Genomic DNA, 18651 nt, shown 5'->3' on the forward strand with positions numbered 1-18651 from the left:
AACCCTGACCCGCCCTCAGGGTTGGAAAATCCAGCCCTGACCCTGTTCGGGCTCAGGGCGGTCAGGGTGGGTCAGGGCTGACAGGGCCAAACTTGCACCCCTAGGGTCAATCAAGGCCGGCCCGGCCTAGCCCAATCAGGGCCAATTAGGGTGGGTCAAGGCTGGGCTATACCCTGCAGGGCGGGCATTGGGTTGAAGTGTTTAGGCCGTGACTCAGGTCAGGGCGGGTCAGGGCTGAGATAGTGGAAAACAGGGTTGGGGTAAGGTTTTGAAAAACCTGGCCCAACCTGACCCTCTTGTAGCCAAGGTTTTAAATTTCGACCAAATCCAAAATTTCGGGTTTCGGTCAACCCTGAAATTGAAATCGGGTAAACTCGAAACATTACAACATTTCGACTGAAATTTAGAAAGAAATTTCATTTCCCTGAAATTTCGGTCCGAAATTTGAGAAAATTCAACCCAAAAAAGTAACTGATATAGCATATCCGTGAAATTACCGATATATTCATTTTCTAGGGGTATTTTGGTCATTAAAGCCCTCCATAAGAGTACAAAAAAGCAATAGCTGTAGCATTTTCGCCACAAATCCCGTGTATCGGACTCACGTGTTTCAGTTTTGAAAATCATAATCTATAATCTCAATTTTGGATTACGTAAGGAAGAAAACCATAGACGTGGCAATTCACTCTCATACATGGCTATTCAAAAAAATCAAAATTTTCGACCTAAATTACCGAAATTTTGGTAATTTGGCTGAAATTTTGAAATTTCGGCTTCAGTTTCGATGAGGGTCGAAACACATTCCGAAACCAAAATTTGAAACCTTGGTTGCAGCCTTAGGCGGAACTATTTTTTTCTTGGTCGGTAAGCTGGGATCGAGCCTGCGACCTCAAGGTTGAGAAAAAAAGCCTCGACCATTTAGCCACAGTCCCAAACCCTTTCTGAGGAACTAATGTGAAGGATTTATAGGGACTTGGGCACCCTCCCTTTAACAGCTAGCTTTCAAGGATGACTTATACTTGGGTCCCAACATCACCTCTCTATTTTTTCCTCAAATATATGTCAAAGTGTCATATTTGAGATGAGGATCTCCAGTGTCCTCTTCTCTAAGGAAATCGTTTTCTCTCTGTTTGTTTTGGATTTTGAGAATCGGTTTTTATTCCAATAAACAGTTTTGGACTCAAAATCGATTATCAAAATCCCTAGGCGTTGTTCGCTTGGGATTATGACGAGCGATGGTCAGCCTCCAAACCGATTATTGGACTCAAATTACATTAATTTTGAGTCCAATAATCAGTTTGGGGGCTCACCATCGGTTATCATAATCTCAAATGAACAGGGGCAAAACAAATACATCTGGATTTTTAGAATTGATTTTGAGTCGAAAATTGATTTTTGGACCATTAACAAGAGTGATGTTGGCCGAATTGTTGACCTCTGGTGAAAGTCTCACAGCAGCGGACCACATGGTATACCCTAACAACCCTGAAAAAGCCACTTAGAAAGACTAACTAATAGAGAAAACCTACTAAAAAAAAAACTAATTAACTAATACATAAAAATTATGCTAAGAATTGTTAATGACATTTATGTAAATCAAACAGAAGAGAAGGCCATATAAAAACGCAAGGGGAGGTGAAAGAATCCCAAAAGAGGGTTTTGTTGTGTTGTCGTGGGGGAAGGAATGACTAGAATCCGTCTTGATGGGTGGAGACAAAAAAGAAGGTTGTGGCACATGGTAGGGGAAATAGTCTTGAGTTAGGCAAAGATTAGGCAAGGTGGGACTCCAAAACACTAATTATTTCCAGATGAGGACAATGGAGAATCTCATATCTGTAAAATAAAGATAGGAGTGTCAATATTGAATCAAGGGAGTGTGGACAATCGCAGAGGACTTTTTTGCGGCCGTCTGTTGCATGAGAGAGCGGCCACAAGTTTTGTCTTATTAATTTTATTCATAGGTGGCTGCTCTTACATGCAGCAATGGGCCTCGAAATGCCTTTTTGCGATCGTCCCTAGCAAATCCCTCAAAACAAACATGCTCTTGGAGCCCTTCGTATCACGCCTTTTTTCACGACAACAATACGCTACTTTTGTGATAATAAGAGAAATATACCCTGGTATATTAAAAAAGATGGATTTGCCAAGCAATTCCCAACAAAGCCATTTTGCAGCTGGCTTTTGCATGTGAGAACAACCACCTAAATGAATTAAATGAATAAGACAAAATCTGCTGGCTTTTGCATGAGAGAATAACCACCTCAGATGAATTAAATCAATAAGACAAAATATCTGCTAAAAAGTGAGCATGTGTGGCTCTTCTCCAACAGCTAAAGCTTTTGGAGTAATTGGTTGTTTCACACGGCATCAGAGCAAAGGTCCTGGGTTCAAACCTCCTTGATGTCAAAATCCACATGTAATGGTCAACCCATAAGTGGGGCCACACGTGCCACGTGTAGGCCAACCCAAGGAAAGAGGGGTCACACGTGAGGGGAGTGTTTAAGTATAAAAAGAATAAATAACAGCTCCAAAAGCTTACGCTTTTGGAATAGCTGGTTGTTTCTAAGGGTGCAACTCGGGTCGATTTTTGAAAAATCAATTTGAGCTTTTACCTTAAAATCGGGTTGGGTTAGGGTTGATTCCAATTCATTTTTTAGCAAAAGCTCAACCCGACCTGACCCAAGTTGCACCCGTAGTTGTTTATCATGGCATTTAGCACAAATGCCTGGGTTCAAACCTCCTCGATAGCAAAAATCCACATGCAATGGCCAGATCCAAAAGAGGGGTCACATGTGCCACGTGTAGGCCAAACCTAAAAAGAGAGGTCACAGTGAGTGAGAGCGTTAAAGTATAAAAGATTAAATAACGCCTTCTCCAACAGCTTAAGCTTTTGGAACAATTGGTTGTTTATCATGTAATGCAAAAGTCAGCTAGGAAATGTCTTTCCTCGAAATTGGCTAGTAAATCCCAAAAAAAGAAGATGGAAATGATATTCCCATCCCTCTTTGTTAATCTTTTTAAAAAAATAGTGGTATTTCCACCCCTTTTGTTTGTATTTGCTTGAAAAATAGTCGATTTAGGAAAAGACAAACAAAAGGGGTGGAAATGGTGAGAAAGGGACATATTAAATAAAAAAAGAAAAAACTACTGAGGGTAGTTTCGTTATTTCACGAAAGAGATGTAGCGCCTTCAATTTCGTGTTTTTGTCGTCATCGAAAATGGTATTCAAAGTTTTCAAGCAGATTTGTTAATTCCACCACCCTCTTGGTGATAGAAAAGAAAGGAAAAGCCTCTGAAAAAAAATCAGATCAACTCAGATTCCTTTCTTCTTTCTCCGCAGAGCCATGAAACGATCGATCGAGGAGGAGGAGGAGGAGGAGGTTGCAGAAATCGTTGACAAGAAGAAGAAGAGAAAAGTGGAAGAAGAAGAAGAGAAGAGGGTAGGGTTTTGGCCCCTTGACGAAGATCTTCTTTTCGAGGTGCTTCGGCACGTGGATGCGAAATCTCTGGCAATTGCATCATGCGTGAGCAAAGAGTGGAAAAAAACAGGAGGGAACGAGAGGTTGTGGGAGATGGCCTGTACTCGCCACTGGGCTAACATCGGTTGCCCCAATCAGATGCGTTCTGTTGTTCTCGCTCTTGGCGGCTTTCGTAGACTCCATTCTCTCTCTCTTTGCCCTCTTTCTAAAGCCCCCTTTTCTTCTTCTGTATCCCCTTCTTCTTCTCACTGGGTGGGTAAAGATGAACTTCATCTCTCCCTCTCTCTCCTTTCCATTCGCTACTACACCAAGATGAATCTCAACAAACGAGGCTTATGATATCCCATCTGGGTTTCTTTCTTTTTCTCTTTTTATGGGTTTTTTTTTTCTTTTTATGGGTGTTTTGCTTCGTTAATTCGATATATAAATATCTAAACAACTAAAGGTATGCTCTCTTTTTTTCATTGTCTTTCTGACTGTAAAATGGTTTGTTTTAATTTTGATCTGATTAATGATTAAGAGAGAAAGGGGATTGGGTTTGGAGAAGCTCCAATGGATCCGAGTATTTAATTTGTCGGTGTACTGAGGAATTATTCGACTGAACAGAAACAGACAAAGCCTAAGGTCTTGTTCTAGTACATCTCAGATCTTTCCCTCATGTTAGCTGTCAATCGATCAATCCATCTATGTTTTTTTTCATTTATATTTGCAGAGTTGTATCTTTGTTTGTATGTGTAAAAGCCAAAGCTAAATGGGAAACAAAGTCCTTTGGCCAATAAAAGCTTGTATGAAAAGCTTGTTGAAAGAAATCTTATATGTATTCCCGTGTTTTGTTTTTATAATGGCACTCCCTTCTGTCTTTTACACTTTTCTAAGGGAAATGATATTTACGCCCCCTCTATCACCAGGACACCCATTGCCAGTGTACTTTACAATCAAAGCCACTGGATTTTTCTAGCATCAAGTACATTAGCCTCCTTTTTTGTCATTGACTCAGGGTGTCCTGGTGATCCAAAAGGGGCGTAAATATCACTCCCCTTTTCTAATTGGCCGAAAAAACATTCAACAAACTCCAGGACATTGTCTTTATGGTCAAGAGATGAGATCTTTAAACTTAGAATTTAAACCTAAAGTGGGCATAAAACAAATTTTAGACCCATATTTTCCACTTGGCTCTGTTTCATTTGATGTCAATGGGTGTAAAAAAGTGTCACACCCATTATTCCCTTTAAAAATAGGCATAACTTTGTTTTACGTCAAAAGAAATAAAGCTATGAATGCCAGCAAAACCCAATTTACGTCACAAGAAACAAAGCCTAATGAAGTCAGAATGATCTCTATATTGTTTAGAGGATATTTTCAATTGGTTAGAGTCTGTTTAATGAACAATATAGAATATTTGACATACAGTTTACTTCTTAGAGAGGGAACTCCTAAGAACCGCCAACTTTAGTTTTTTTTTTTTTTGATATGTAAGCTGGGGTTAGGGAAGACCCCTACCAGATATCATTAAAAAGATAGAATCATTACACGGGGGCCAAGAGGCCAGAACAAAGGCCGACAGGCCGGGCTTCAGCCCTTACAATCTAAGATACAATGATCCATTCATGTCTTCAATTACAGCTGAAAGGAGGCTTTGAGTAGCTAAAAAAACCGTGGAAGGAAAGCCTTTATGTGGGTAATTTCTTTTTGACAGTTGATCCGTAGGGCAATTTCCTTCTCTCCAAGAATGGAAAATTCTCCAATTCAGATGATCCAGATAGCTTCTGATTTTTCTAAGGGTTTGTTTTTGCTTCCGAGGGACACGGACAATTCCAAGGATGATATCCACCGCGAGTTTTGAATCCGATTCGATCCATAATTTCAGACAATTCATGGACAGAGCAAGTACGATCCCTCTTTCAATAGCCTGCAATTCCAACTCATAGATTTCCTTTTTGTCTACATTGATTGAGAAGAGATTTTTAATCATACCTTGATTATCTCTGATAAGGCCCCCCAGCCCGCCTCCAAGTGAATCCAAAGATGCGTCCGAATTCAGCTTCAGTTCATCTTCATTTGGCGGAGACCAAGAGCAGTATCTGCTAGAAGGATCGTCAGGGATGTGTCTGTATTTAAGATTTGTGGCCGTTGATATGTTTCTTGGAGAGATCTTGTCTTTGATTTTCAGCCCATTCATCTTGATGCTGATCTCCGTGAGGATTTGATTAAGAACTAACCTCTTGTGCTTCTCAGAGGATTCAAAAATTCTTCTGTTTCTTTCCATCCAGATGTTATGAATCAGAGAGCTGAAGCATAGCTTGAAGGCCACTGTGGCCTGCCCTTTCCCTTTTGAGTGGTGTCTGAGCCAATCTTCTTCAGCCAGAAGGGATTGATTTTTAGCTCTATGATGACCATTCCGCCATAGGATTGATTTCCAAAGCCAGGCTGAATAGCTGCATTTGAAATATAGATGATCAATTGATTCTGCTGCCGATTTGCAGAGGAGGCAGATGGGATCAATAACAGCACCCATTTTTATTATTCTGTCTTTTGTACTGAGCTTCTGCTTTAGAGCCTTCCACGTAGTAAGGGCATGGGTAGGATTATTGCCAGCAAACCAAACAAAGGATATCCAAGGGGGTTACCAGATTTCATTCTGAGAGTTTCCCACCCATTCTTTATTGTGAAAACTCCATCAGTGGGCGGCTTCCAAATAGGAATGTTTATCGCATCCGAGTTAAGCATGGCTTCCATTATCAGAGTTTTTGCTTCACGGAGAGATGGATTGTTTAACAAGGGGTTCCAGGTTCCATCTTTGAAGATTTTAGAGAGGAGATTCAGGGAGCTGAGGGAGTAGTCAGTCCGGCTTCTCGGGATAAGGGAGGATAGGGTGCCAGAAGGGTGCCAAGGTTGGTCCCATAGGTCAATATCATCCTCCAAACCAATTTCATAGCAGGTAAAAGGTTTTGCATATTCTCGAGCTCTGAGGATCATCCTAAGGCCCCATGATGGCTTTGATGGCATAGGCAAAGTCCATATGTTCTTATCTTTGATATATTTGGAGTATATCCACTTTGTCCACAGAGAATTCTTTTCCTGGAGCAGATGCCGTAGTTGCTTAACTTGAAGAGACTTGCTTAATTCATCTAACTTTCTGATTCCAACTCCCCCTTCAGGTTTGGTTTTGCACATGTCAGCCCAGCTTACTGAGTGAAATCTTTTCGAGCCTTCAGATCCTCCCCAAATGAAGTCTCTGAAAATTTTTTCCAACAGAGTGAGGATGCCTTTTGGAAGGGCAAAGGAGGCAGCCCAGTAGATATGAAAAGTGCTGAGAACTGATTTAACAAGCTCGATTCTGCCAGATTGGGTGAGATATTTGCTACTCCATTGATGAATTTTTTTCCTGACTTTGGAGACCAGATGAGTGCATTCATTTGCGGAGAGCCTGGAAGAGATTAAGGGCAGACCCAAATAGCGGATCGGCAGCTTTCCTTCAGTTATGCTCAAGGAGTCACATATTTCTCTTCTGGTTCTAGGGTCAGTGCTAGCAAAGAAAATTTCACTTTTTCCTTTGTTTGCCTCCAATCCAGTTACCTGCGCAAAATAGCTCAGACAATCTAAAATTTCATTAGCACAAGAGGTGGATCCTTTTGCAAAGACCACAGCCAACTTTAATTGCTAGCCCTCACACGTTCCATTGTTTCTAGACGACTGTTGACAGTTGGCGCATAACTCCTTCAACCTTGGCCGACAAGTCATCAAATAAGAACTCGGTCTCGCCTGACCGATCTTAAATTCAAAATTGGGTGTAAACAGTCTGGATGTGTGAATACTGAATAGATGGGAAATTTGGCACTATTGTTTAGGGATGGGGAGTTTTAGACTTTAGGATTGTGTTACCTTTTTGCATTAAACGATCAATAAAATGGTCGTTTAAGGGTGTTGTTTTCGTTTGAGAGAGAGAGAGAGGGGGGGAGAGATGAATTGTTTGGATCACCAAACATAGCCCCACATTTTTCCCGTGCCAAAATAAGCTTCGTTTGGCCCTCTTTGGATTGCAAGAATTTTGTGAAAAAATTTGTAAAGGGAAAATATTTCTAAAATTTCCTACCTTTTTACACACATAAAAAAGGTAATTTTGAGCCGACCCTGTTCAATTTTTATTTAGAGGGACCTTCAATTTACTACATAACCATAATCATATCTGTAAAGAAACAAATTTTTCAAGAAAATATTTTCCATCAGAAATGTTTTTCTTGCAAACCAAACAGGTAATGACTAAGTTTTTCTTTTGGCTGCCAATTTTCTCATACCTCTGACCCCCAGAGCTGTTGCATCTTATAGTTGACAACTATCACACAATCTGTCCCCGTGGATAAATCCAAATTAAACCAAGTTTTCCAACTGCTATTCCTCCCTCTATAATGGCAGCAACCAAAGAGTAAATGCAAACACTGGCCTTATCTGGAAGGAGGAGAGGAGAATAGCGTGTAAATAACAGACTGCTTTCCCCCCCCTCAAGACGTTAATGGGAAGTTCGATTGCCTTTCTCCTCATCTTTCTTGTGTTTGTTGGGAGGAGCTTCTGCTTGGCCGAGTGGAATCTCAGCCGTCGATCGGAGAGCGAAGGTCTCTGTGCTCAACTGATTCGACCCTTGGGTTATCCATGTGAAGAACACACGGTATTGTTTTCCCTTCTCCACCCCTTATTTCCCCCTTCCATTGTATTCACAGACCAGGAATTTGAATTTTGACTCTTTAATTAGTTTTCTCATCATTCTCAGGACATCCTCTGAATTGGGTTTTGTTTTTGTGACCAAACATTTGTAAATTTCGACTCCTCAATTAGTTTTCTCATCATTCTCAGGACATTCTCTGAATTGGGTTTTGTTATTGTGGCCAGAAATATATCTCAGTATGCCTTTTCCCAACTTTCAATTACAGCTTTTTATGTTCTGTTGTTATGTGAGAATTAAGGGTTTCTCCTGTTAAAAGGAGTTGTGAGAAATTGAGTTTTTCTTATTAGTTCGAAGATGGTTTTACGGACTTGAAGATTGATCGAGGTTCCCTGTCTTTTCTTAATGGAAAGATTTTAGAAGTTAGAACCTCTCCCATGTCCCATCTAGTGATTGAAAACTAATAGTTAAGACTCATTCTCATTCAATTATATAATGTGACTATGTATGAAGAAGTAATGATTAGGATCGAATTCGATTTGAACATACAATGAATAAATAAACTTGGGTTTAAGGTGAGTAATTTATTGCGGTTGAAGTTGATTTTATGTCCATGTACACCCCTTCCCTCTCATAACTGCTGCTGTAGGATTGACGAGGGAGGGAGGGAGATTCTTGCTCTTCCAGGGTTGTGCTTAAAACTGGAAGAAAGCAATGGTTGATTTAGCACCATCAAAAGAGATTGCTCACATATGACTAGGAGGTGGGTTTTGAGGATGTGATGAGGACATCATTTAGAGAAAAAAAATGACGGGATTCCATTTTGTCTCTGTGATTACATCATGAAATAAGGGGTCAAATGAACTAGAGAAAGACATGGCTTCTGAGTTGAAGCCATGGGCTTAACTTAGCATTACTACTTGCACCACATTAGTTTTGATAGGAGAATTGATTCGAAAGTTTGTAAGCCAACTAACAAGTTGCAAATATGGGATGGGATTTGTGAAAAAAAAACCTCCAAAAAAGTCCTTATTCTGACTAAGAAGATCCGTGGCATATTCCTTTCTGGAAGAACACAACGGAGTTTTTAAATAAAAGAAAGAAAGATATTACAGAAGAAAATCATAGGGCACCAAGGGCCCAGTATGCATATGAGATCGAGCCACATCTGATTTGGCTAATTCTAATGAAATCTGACGGTTGGGAGGTGAATGCAATATCTAAGTAGTGGTCCATCCCTGGTGGGACAGATTGGATTACCTATTGTATCACTATATGCTGTGATGGAAATTGTTGAGACTTGGGTCGGCATTAGTGGCCCGATCACCTTTCTCCTCATCTTTCTTGTGTTTGTTGGGAGGAGTTGCAGCTCGACCAAGTGGAATCGCAGCCGCCAGTTGCAGAGCGAGAGTCTCTATGCTCAACTGATTCGACCCTAGGGTTATCCTTGCTTTGAACACATGGTACTATGTACCTTCTCCACTCCTTCTGTCGAAGGTTTTATGCTTAAGGTGAAGTATTAGTTTCGGTGATGACAGAAATGGAAACATGTTATTATTTTTTGGACTGATATTTGAAACATGTTAGTTTCAGATAAAAATTTTGTTGGAAATCCTGTAAAATTATGAAAATGTATGGAAATATATGCAAATGATCAACATTTAACATGAAGCTTCAATCAATTTCAGAATAAGCACAAATACACATAACGCCATCGAACACCTAGTGGCTGATGCTAGGTGGAATCAAGGCAATTAAACAGATAAACAAGTAGAAGAGAAAAGAAGAGATGGAAATTAATACAAAGTTTATGGTGAAAGCATAATGAGAAAGTTTATTATATGTAAAGACTAGCTTATTACAAATAACTGAAATACCTTTAATAAAAGAAAACAAAGAAATAAACTATCTAAATGTAACTAAGTAGATATGGACACAATACAATACATTGCAATACTCCCCCTCCGTGTTCACTTTCCTTTTCTTTTTACATGGTTTCTTGTATTCTATTCTATGCACCACTTGCTTAATGAGCTTTATAGTTTATGACATTAAAAAAAAGTCACAATTTCGTTCGTTTATTTCACGTAAAATACAGTTTTCTCATTAAGTTTCCCGTAAACTTGATGTTATGATTTTTCTTGAGCCTTACTTTTTTACAGGAAGTGGTTCCAAAAGACTCATCTGTTTTTCCTAATATGAGTTGGCTTCGTTTGTACATTGAAACAACATTTTTTTCCTAATATGAGTTGGCTTCACTTGTAGGTTGAAACAAAGGATGGTTTCCTTTTAGCTGTTCAGCGTATTCCGTACAGCACAGGAGGAATAAAAGTCAAACCTGGTCCTCCGATTTTCCTTCAGCATGGACTCTTTCAGGTGGAATTCTTGTTGTTATATGCTAGTAAGCAAAGTGGTGATTTTGGTTTCTTAAAACTTGAGAAAAGTCGATTTACTACTTTTAGTTGTAGATATTGGAAAACTCATGTTGATCACTTGAAATGCTAAAAAAATTAGACTATTCCTGAGCTCATTTGGTCTCATGAAATTTGATTGAGTACTCGATTGTGTCTTGAGTTGATCCAGACTCCTGCTTTCATTAGATTCAAGTTGGGTCCCAAATACCTAAAATTTTCAGAATGCTAAGATCAAATATTTAGTGAACTTTTGTCTATGTGGGCATGTTTGAAAGGCTGTGAAATTTATGTTCTTATTTATGTCTCCTTAGAAGCTAGTCTTGTTGAAGTTCAGCTTATCCATTTATAAGAAATATGATTTCTCCTTTTTTGCTTGCTTTTATAAGTGATAAAGCCCGGGTGTTTTCTTGCCTGTTTTGATCTTTATCAGTCAATGTGAATGGCCTGGAATTATGCCCAACTGTGGGATTTTGTCACGATAATTTGTGGTCGTTTGATCACTAACTACTCTCAACTTTATTTGTATATTTTAAAACATGGACAGGGAGGAGATACATGGTTTGCGAATTCCGTGGAAGAGTCATTGGGGTTCATCCTTGCAAATCATGGGTTTGATGTATGGGTTGGGAATGTACGCGGAACACGTTGGAGCCATGGGCATATCTCTTTATCTGAGAAAGAGAAGGTACACGCCTTTTGTGTCGTCCTAATTACTCAACCTCTCTCTCTCTCTCTCTATTTATGTTTATTGTATACATAGCTATATATGTGTGCGTGTTTGCACCCCCAATTATTGATATTTTTCTCTTATTTTAATCTTTTTATATATAAATAAATTGCGATCTCGCTTTTAATTGCGTAAAAGTAGGAGAATGTTAATTTTGAGAAGTATGGTTGTAGATAATATATACTTTAAATGATATGCCCACCCAGATAGCATTTCCAAAGGCATAAAATTAGGAGAATTTAAAGTTTGAGAATTATGGTTGTGACTATCACATATACTGTAAATGATATTTCCACCCACTTTTTGGCACTTGTTACCATCTCTTTTATGTCAATTTTTTTACATTGGTCCATATCACTTTCAATAGTTATACAACTCACTGGAAAATTCTTCATTCAAGTGACGAATGGAACAGACAAGTGGGTCCAATATTAGGATTCTACACACACACACACACACACACACACACACACACATAAATGTATGTATAGTTGTATGCGTGTTGTTAGCGTTACAAACATTTAATCATGTTGCAGGCTTTCTGGGATTGGAGTTGGCAGGAACTGGCTCACTATGACCTTGTGGATATGATCAATTATGTCTATTCAATGACAAATTCGAAGATTTTCTTCGTAGGGCACTCACAGGTCTTAAATCTCTTCTATAAATATCAAAGTCTCATTTAATTCCATTAGATTTCCTCTCTTCTGTTTGTTCTCACACAGATTCTTTTGGTTGATTTAAAAAGGGTTCATATCATTTAATCTCTTCGCAGGGAACTATAATGGCTCTCGCTGCTTTCACTCAGCCAGATATAGTGCACATGGTTGAAGCTGCTGCTCTTCTTTGTCCTATCTCTTATTTAGGCCATATCACTTCTCATTTTGTACTTAGAGCAGTTAGTGTGCATATTGATCAGGTATCATTCTTGTCCGGATATGCTTGCAATTATTATTGGGAATTTTTAACAGTGATGGAACTGTGCTTTTCTTCTCTTTGGGCAGATTCTTTTGGGTATGGGGATTCATCAGCTAAATTTTCGAAGGCCTGTTGTTTAATTTCAAGTTTTATGTAGTTGTACTCCTTTGTTTTGTTAAAGTTCTATGCTGAACCTTGTATTATATGCAGTGATATGGGTGTACAGATATTTGATTCTTTATGTGATGGTCATATAGATTGTAGCGATTTGTTGTCGGCCATAACAGGTCTCTCTCTCTCTCTCTCTCTCTCTCTCTCTCTCGGCTACTTTCATCTGCTTCATATCAACACATTTAAATTCTTGTTGATAGTTTCTAGGTCAAAGCTATTTTAAAAAAAAAAATAAAAAAAAATTGTAGATAACAGTTAAGAATGAACTTGATAATCAAGATGCTCTCAATATTTCCCTAGAGACATATTCAGAATCTTTCCATTTCTCGGGCATTTCATTTGATTGTGAAATGACTCCCTTTCATATTCTGAGGAATGGATGTTTTTCTTAGATCGCTTCTTTCTGCTCAAAGCAATAAATGCATGGACTTTTCTCTGGGAATTCTTCTCTTTTATTGTTTGACTTGGCAGACTTACCTGAATTTTTTTTTTTGTCATGACGCATAACGTGCTTGGTATTTATGCCATGCTTTCTACATGTGGATAAAATCTGACTGATCTCATGGGATCTTGAATGAACAACTTCTTGATATCCTTTCTCTTTTCACCCCCATGTAACAATTTTTTTTTTAATTCGATTTTCTCAATTAAAAAAAAAAAAAGAAGTTATGACTAAGCAATTTCTCTAAGTTTATGGTGATGCCCTGATGACATCAAGACCAATTTATTCTTAATTCTGTATTGAAACACCAAGACCATTCAGCTTCTAATGCCACACTTGTTCGTGCAAGCTCCTTCAGCGTTTGTTTCAACACCCTTTTGACCTGTGCTTGCATTTTGATATTAGTTTAAAGAAGCGAGAATGAATCAACCAATATAGGGTTTTTAGGGTTACATTGATGCCACAATAAAAGACAGAGAGAAAGTGAGAAAGTAATGTGTGGTTCACACTATTGAACTGACTATTAAACTTTTATCATGATGTCAGGCTATTGGGATTTGCTAGGGACCATCGCAAAAGACATTTCACAGCTGGGCTGTTGCATGTGAGAGCAGCCACAGCAGAATAATTAAATGAATAAGACAAAAAACATAAAAAAATAAAAAAAATATTACCCATAATGTTTTAACAACATTAAACTAGCCAGTGACAACACCTAGTGACATGCGTTGTTGCGCATGTCAAATAACTCAATACATATTACATTTCACATGTAATTCATATAAATATTTATACATGGTGCATGAGCCAAATTCCACGCGTAATTCATATAAATATAATTATGTAATACATGTTGGTATAGTATACCACTAATTCACATTCGGTTTTGGTTTCATTATGAGTTTCAATGTGGATGGAAATGGAAACATTTTGGTCATTCTGTGTCAGTTTTGATGGAAATTTAAAACCATGTAAATAGATTTCTTTCACCTACATACCTTTTTTCTCTCCCTTGGGATGAAATCCCGGAGGAATACTGATATCTAATTCTTCTTGAAGATGACCATGAAGAAAAACATTATTCACAATACATCCAATGGGTGTAGATATCATGCTCTGTTTGTAACAAGAGATAAAACAATTGTATCAAAGTTTAAGTTAGCAACATGGGAGAACATCTCTTCATAGTCAATCTAATACATCTGAGTGAACCCATTAAATACCAATCTAGCTTTATATCGTTTGACTGAACCATCAAGCTTGCTTTACCATGTACAGTAGAACCTATCCAGGTTAATACCCTAGGGATCAGTGGTTGATATTAGTATAGACATGTCATTACTTATCCAAGGAGGAACTATCAAAAGTTAACACTCATTCAAATTAGTGTATCAAAGGGTCCTTTTAATAGAAAATAATGAGACTCCAAGTTTTTTTTTGGGCAGTGCCTGCATTTCTTCCAACATGAACCCTTTTTACTTAGGATGAGCCAGGGCATATGCAACACATGGAGAAATTCCAACTGTAGCAATATGCTTTTATGAAGACAGGGACTTGTAAGAAGAAAAGTTAGTATATAGATGGAAGGTACACGATCATGTATTCTTGTGGCAATGGATAGGTTAGGAAGGATACATTTGGAATAGAAGATGGCGCAAGTACAATACCTGAATATGAGGGATTTGATTGATGATGATGATGATGATGATCATTGAAGGTCTTAGTAGACCTATCTTCTATGACACTCGGATACTTCTAGAGGAGAAACTTACTGTGTCTCTAGTACGACACGATAACTGAATACTTCACAAATACTTCATATATTTCAGTTGGTCAAATAATCGTCTTTTTTTTTCAAACATATGCCTCCACACTTCACAAATACTTCATATGCACACACATACTGATACAATCTACCACTAATGCACTGACGATTTTGTTTTCGATTTACGTTTCATTGTCGATATTGTTTTGGTGGGGTTGGAAATGGAAATATTTCGGTCATTTCGTGTCGGTTCCTATGGAAATTTACAACTATGACCTCATTGTGCGGTTGTGCTTAATCAACACCCTGTTTTACTAACTAAAGAGAGGATTACAAAAAGACTAATCTACCCCTCTATTACATAGATAATCTAAAAAAAACAAGAAAAGGAAATAATCTAATAAGAGTTTTTATATGGTGGCCGACCGTTTGACATAAAGGGCAGAGAGAGAAAAAACTCTCTCCCTTGATTTTTGATCCAGTCAAACTCCCCTTTTCTGACTTTCCCCTTGATCAAAAATCAAGGGGGCTGATATTTTCTCTCTCCGCCCTTTATACGTAAAGGGCGGCCACCATATAATTTCTCATCTAATAAACTAGTACATCTCAACAGTTACAATATTTACTTTGGTTTTATTCAACACCCTGTTTTACTAACTAAAGAGAGGATTACAACTACCCCTCTATTACATAGGTAATCTAAAAAAACAAGAAAAGGCAATAATCTAATAAACTAGTACATCTCAACAGTTACAATATTTACTTTGGTTTTATTCCTGTTCTAACACACACATGTATATATGTAGAGAGAGAGAGAGAGAGAGAGAGAGAGAGAGAGAGAGAGTTTATATTGTGTTCGAGCTTAATTTCACATACTCAAGTAGTCCCCCCTTGGTGTTTGATGCAACGACTACTGACTTTAAAAGTAGTTGTCGTTGCATCAAATATCAAGGGGGGCACCTTTGTCGTACCCCTATTATGCGCATGTAAGCACACACACAATGTGTGTGTGTTGCTGTATATCTCTATTTCCAAATTTTTAGCATTCCAGCCTTTCTTATGAAATTCCTCTTTGTGCCACTTCTATTATTATCTGGCTATTGAAATATGATTATAGTGTCATTCTAACATCATTTCTTCGGGTGGAGAGTTGGTGACAGTTTCATAATGATTACTTTGCAGGGAAAAATTGCTGCTTCAACAACTCTCGTGTGGACACGTATCTTGAATATGAACCTCATGCGTCGTCAACAAAAAATTTTGCCCATCTTTTCCAAAGTATGCTTTTTAATATTTCTTGCAGCAATTCTTCTACTACTATCTTCTTTTTGAATTCAAAGGGGGGTTTTAGTTTTCTTTATTTAAAGAACTTTTTTAGTGTTCTATCCATAGAGTTTTATGAGAGGAGGCATATTTTCTCCATTATCTCATAATTATCACCATTATGAGTACCACATGTCTTCTGTTGAAGCAGATTATTTCAATAATTATGTTAAGTTTGTCTATCAGTTTACCGTAAAATGGCTGGTTTGTTTAGAACTGAAGGGGCTTGCCAGCTGTTAATTCTTTTCATTCATAAATATCTCTACAGCACATCAATTCTTTTTTCATTAAAAAAAAATCTCTACAACCCAAAATCATGACATTAGGTGCCCTAGACATTGCTATATGGTCATAAATAAAATATTTAGAAATGGGCCAAATATTTCATGTTAAGCAATATATCTCAGCGGTCATACATGATTAGCATGTGCTGGTAGGAGTACTACTTGATCATCTAGAACTAGATTCATTAGCAGATGCACCGTACCCATCATGATAAAGAGAGGAGTGATTGATTAACGCTTAACTCTATGTGGTATTGATATAGGTTGGGGTCCTTGTGGGGATAAATGGTCATTGTACTTTCTTTATGCTGTACGCCTTCATTATGTCGCACTGCTTCAACATATTATACTTTCTATATGTTTTTAATAAATGATGTGGTTTCCTACATTTATATGGTTATACACATTCTGAGTTTAGAATGAACCTTACTGGTCTACATTTGTGCCACAACACTTGCCACTAGGTATTTGATGTTGTTAAATCATTTAAGATCTTTTTTTTTATGTTATGGTTTATTTGTGCTTATTCTAGCATATTTTGAAGTTTCAATTGAAAATGACATGTTTCCATTTCCGTGGCAACCAAAATGCGTACCAAAACCAAAATCTGAAAACGTTGATGCTTCTTGATGTATACAGAGAACAAATGGATTTGGATCACTATTGAGCATGAACGAATTCGGTTGCAGAGAGTTGATACTTGTGATTATGTCTATGATAAATTTCTGTTGATGTTTCTTTTAACACGCCTTTTCTCCTTTTTAGTGATCAGGAAGGATACTTTTGCAATGTACGATTATGGGCTGTTGGGAAACATGAAACGATATGGCCATTTCCGACCACCACAATATGATCTTTCAGAAATCCCTAAGTCGTTGCCTTTGTGGATGGCGTATGGGGGTAGTGATGCATTAGCAGATCTGACAGATGTTGAGCATACTATCAAGGAGTTGCCATCCAAACCGGAGTTGTTGTACTGTGAATCATATGGTCACATAGACTTCATCTTGAGTGTGAAAGCAAAGGATGATGTATATGCCAAGATGATAGAGTTCTTTAGATCGCAGGGTGGATCTAATAGTTATTAAAAGACTGCTTCCTGTAAATCTTGATAGTTCACATCCATTAACTGTAATTTGAAATTGTAGTGCTAATTGTCGTTGTATTATCAATAACCAGTCTTATCTGACTTATTCCCTGTATATTTCCACTTATAAATGGAACAGAGGATTTTTTTAATCTGATTGTCATTTCCTAGACCCAAGGTGGTCACTCTTGTTGTTTTAAGCTTATGGTACAGTTGAATACTAGGAAAGAATAAAAGGAAAAATTTACAATGGGAACACGGCAGTCCAGGTAAAAGGGGGAAGGATTTCTGTTGTGCATTCAATTATTTATTTTGGGCCGGGTTTTGTCTTATTATCTTTTCTCTTTCGTTCTTCATAGGAGAGGTCGAGTGGGTTCTATTTAACAATCAGCCATGGAGGATCAGAAGAAAGTTCGTGTTATGCTTGTCACCTTCGCCACCCATGGTCTCATAAATCCTGTGATTGAATTTGCCAAAATCCTTGCATCAAAGGGCCTACAGATCACATTTACTTCCAGAGAGATGGCTGCTCAGAGAATGCGACGGGCTACAAATTATGGTGCAACTGATGGGTTTCTCCGGTTCCACTTCTTTTCCAATGGTTGGGGCCTCAATGCAAGATTGCAGCAGCATAGAGGGCTACATGCTCCAGCTCAATGAAGTTGGACCAAAGTCCCTAACCCAATTCATCCAAAACATGGGCTCTCAAGGTGATCACATTTCATCATCACATTTCATTCATCATTGGTAACCCTTTCCTTCCCTTGGTGGTGGATGTAGCTGATGAACTGAAGATCCCCTATTCAATGCTTTGGAGACAGCCGTGTGCCATTTTTTCCCCAATTACTACCTCTATATCTGGTTTAAATCTGCTTTTAGCTGATGCTGATACCATCATAGACATAACAGGTTTACCCACTACGCTCTGAAGATCTTCTAGCTTACCTTCTCCCTAATCCTTACGTTAGTTTATCAGCATCATTGTCGGAGATGTTCAGGAAGCTAAAGAGAATCACATGGATTCTAGTCAACACCTCCTTTGATCCTGAGAGAGAAGCTATTATGATGTTCCCAGATGTCAAACTGGCGGGCCCACTTGTTCGGCTTGGCCCTTACAACCTTCATGGCGATGTGGAGATCTGCTTCCTGAATGGCTCAATGCTCAATCAGCTTCAACAGTTGTGTACGTTTCATTTGGCAGCTATGTGGTTGGAAGAGGTTGTTAGGGTGACTTCAGACATGGTGGACGGCTGTTTCTTTTGGTCGCAAAGCTGCCGGAGAATGCCACTGGAGTCTGGGCTTGCTGGAGGGATTCTTGGAAGAAACAGTGGTGCAGGGTAAGGTGGTGGATTGGTGTCAGCAGGTTGAGGTTCTCTCTCACCCT

At 38.4% G+C, this 18651-nt stretch overlaps 2 protein-coding genes and 1 pseudogene across 2 annotated transcripts; 2 read left to right on the top strand and 1 right to left on the bottom strand.

Annotated features, from left to right (window-relative positions):
- The first annotated feature begins 3253 nt into the window (after positions 1–3253).
- On the top strand, positions 3254–4321 carry LOC143846888 (F-box protein GID2 pseudogene; annotated as a pseudogene).
- A 737-nt stretch (positions 4322–5058) lies between these two features.
- On the bottom strand, positions 5059–5994 carry LOC143891967 (uncharacterized). The gene has a single exon (XM_077396452.1). The coding sequence runs from the start codon at positions 5992–5994 to the stop codon at positions 5059–5061; it is 936 nt and encodes a 311-aa protein (XP_077252567.1).
- Positions 5995–7792: 1798 nt separating this feature from the next.
- Positions 7793–17419, top strand: LOC143846887 (lipase 1). The gene is made up of 9 exons (XM_077355484.1): positions 7793–8142; positions 10402–10512; positions 11095–11235; positions 11814–11924; positions 12053–12196; positions 12282–12322; positions 12406–12482; positions 15756–15851; positions 16946–17419. Exons 1-9 carry the CDS (start codon positions 7990–7992, stop codon positions 17266–17268), a joined length of 1197 nt encoding a protein of 398 aa, XP_077211599.1. The 5' UTR covers positions 7793–7989; the 3' UTR covers positions 17269–17419.
- Positions 17420–18651: the final 1232 nt, after the last annotated feature.

The sequence above is a fragment of the Tasmannia lanceolata genome, unplaced genomic scaffold, assembly GCF_043159265.1.
Source record: "Tasmannia lanceolata isolate RefF3 unplaced genomic scaffold, GAP_Taslan_0.1 ptg000015l, whole genome shotgun sequence".
Lineage (NCBI taxonomy): Eukaryota > Viridiplantae > Streptophyta > Magnoliopsida > Canellales > Winteraceae > Tasmannia > Tasmannia lanceolata.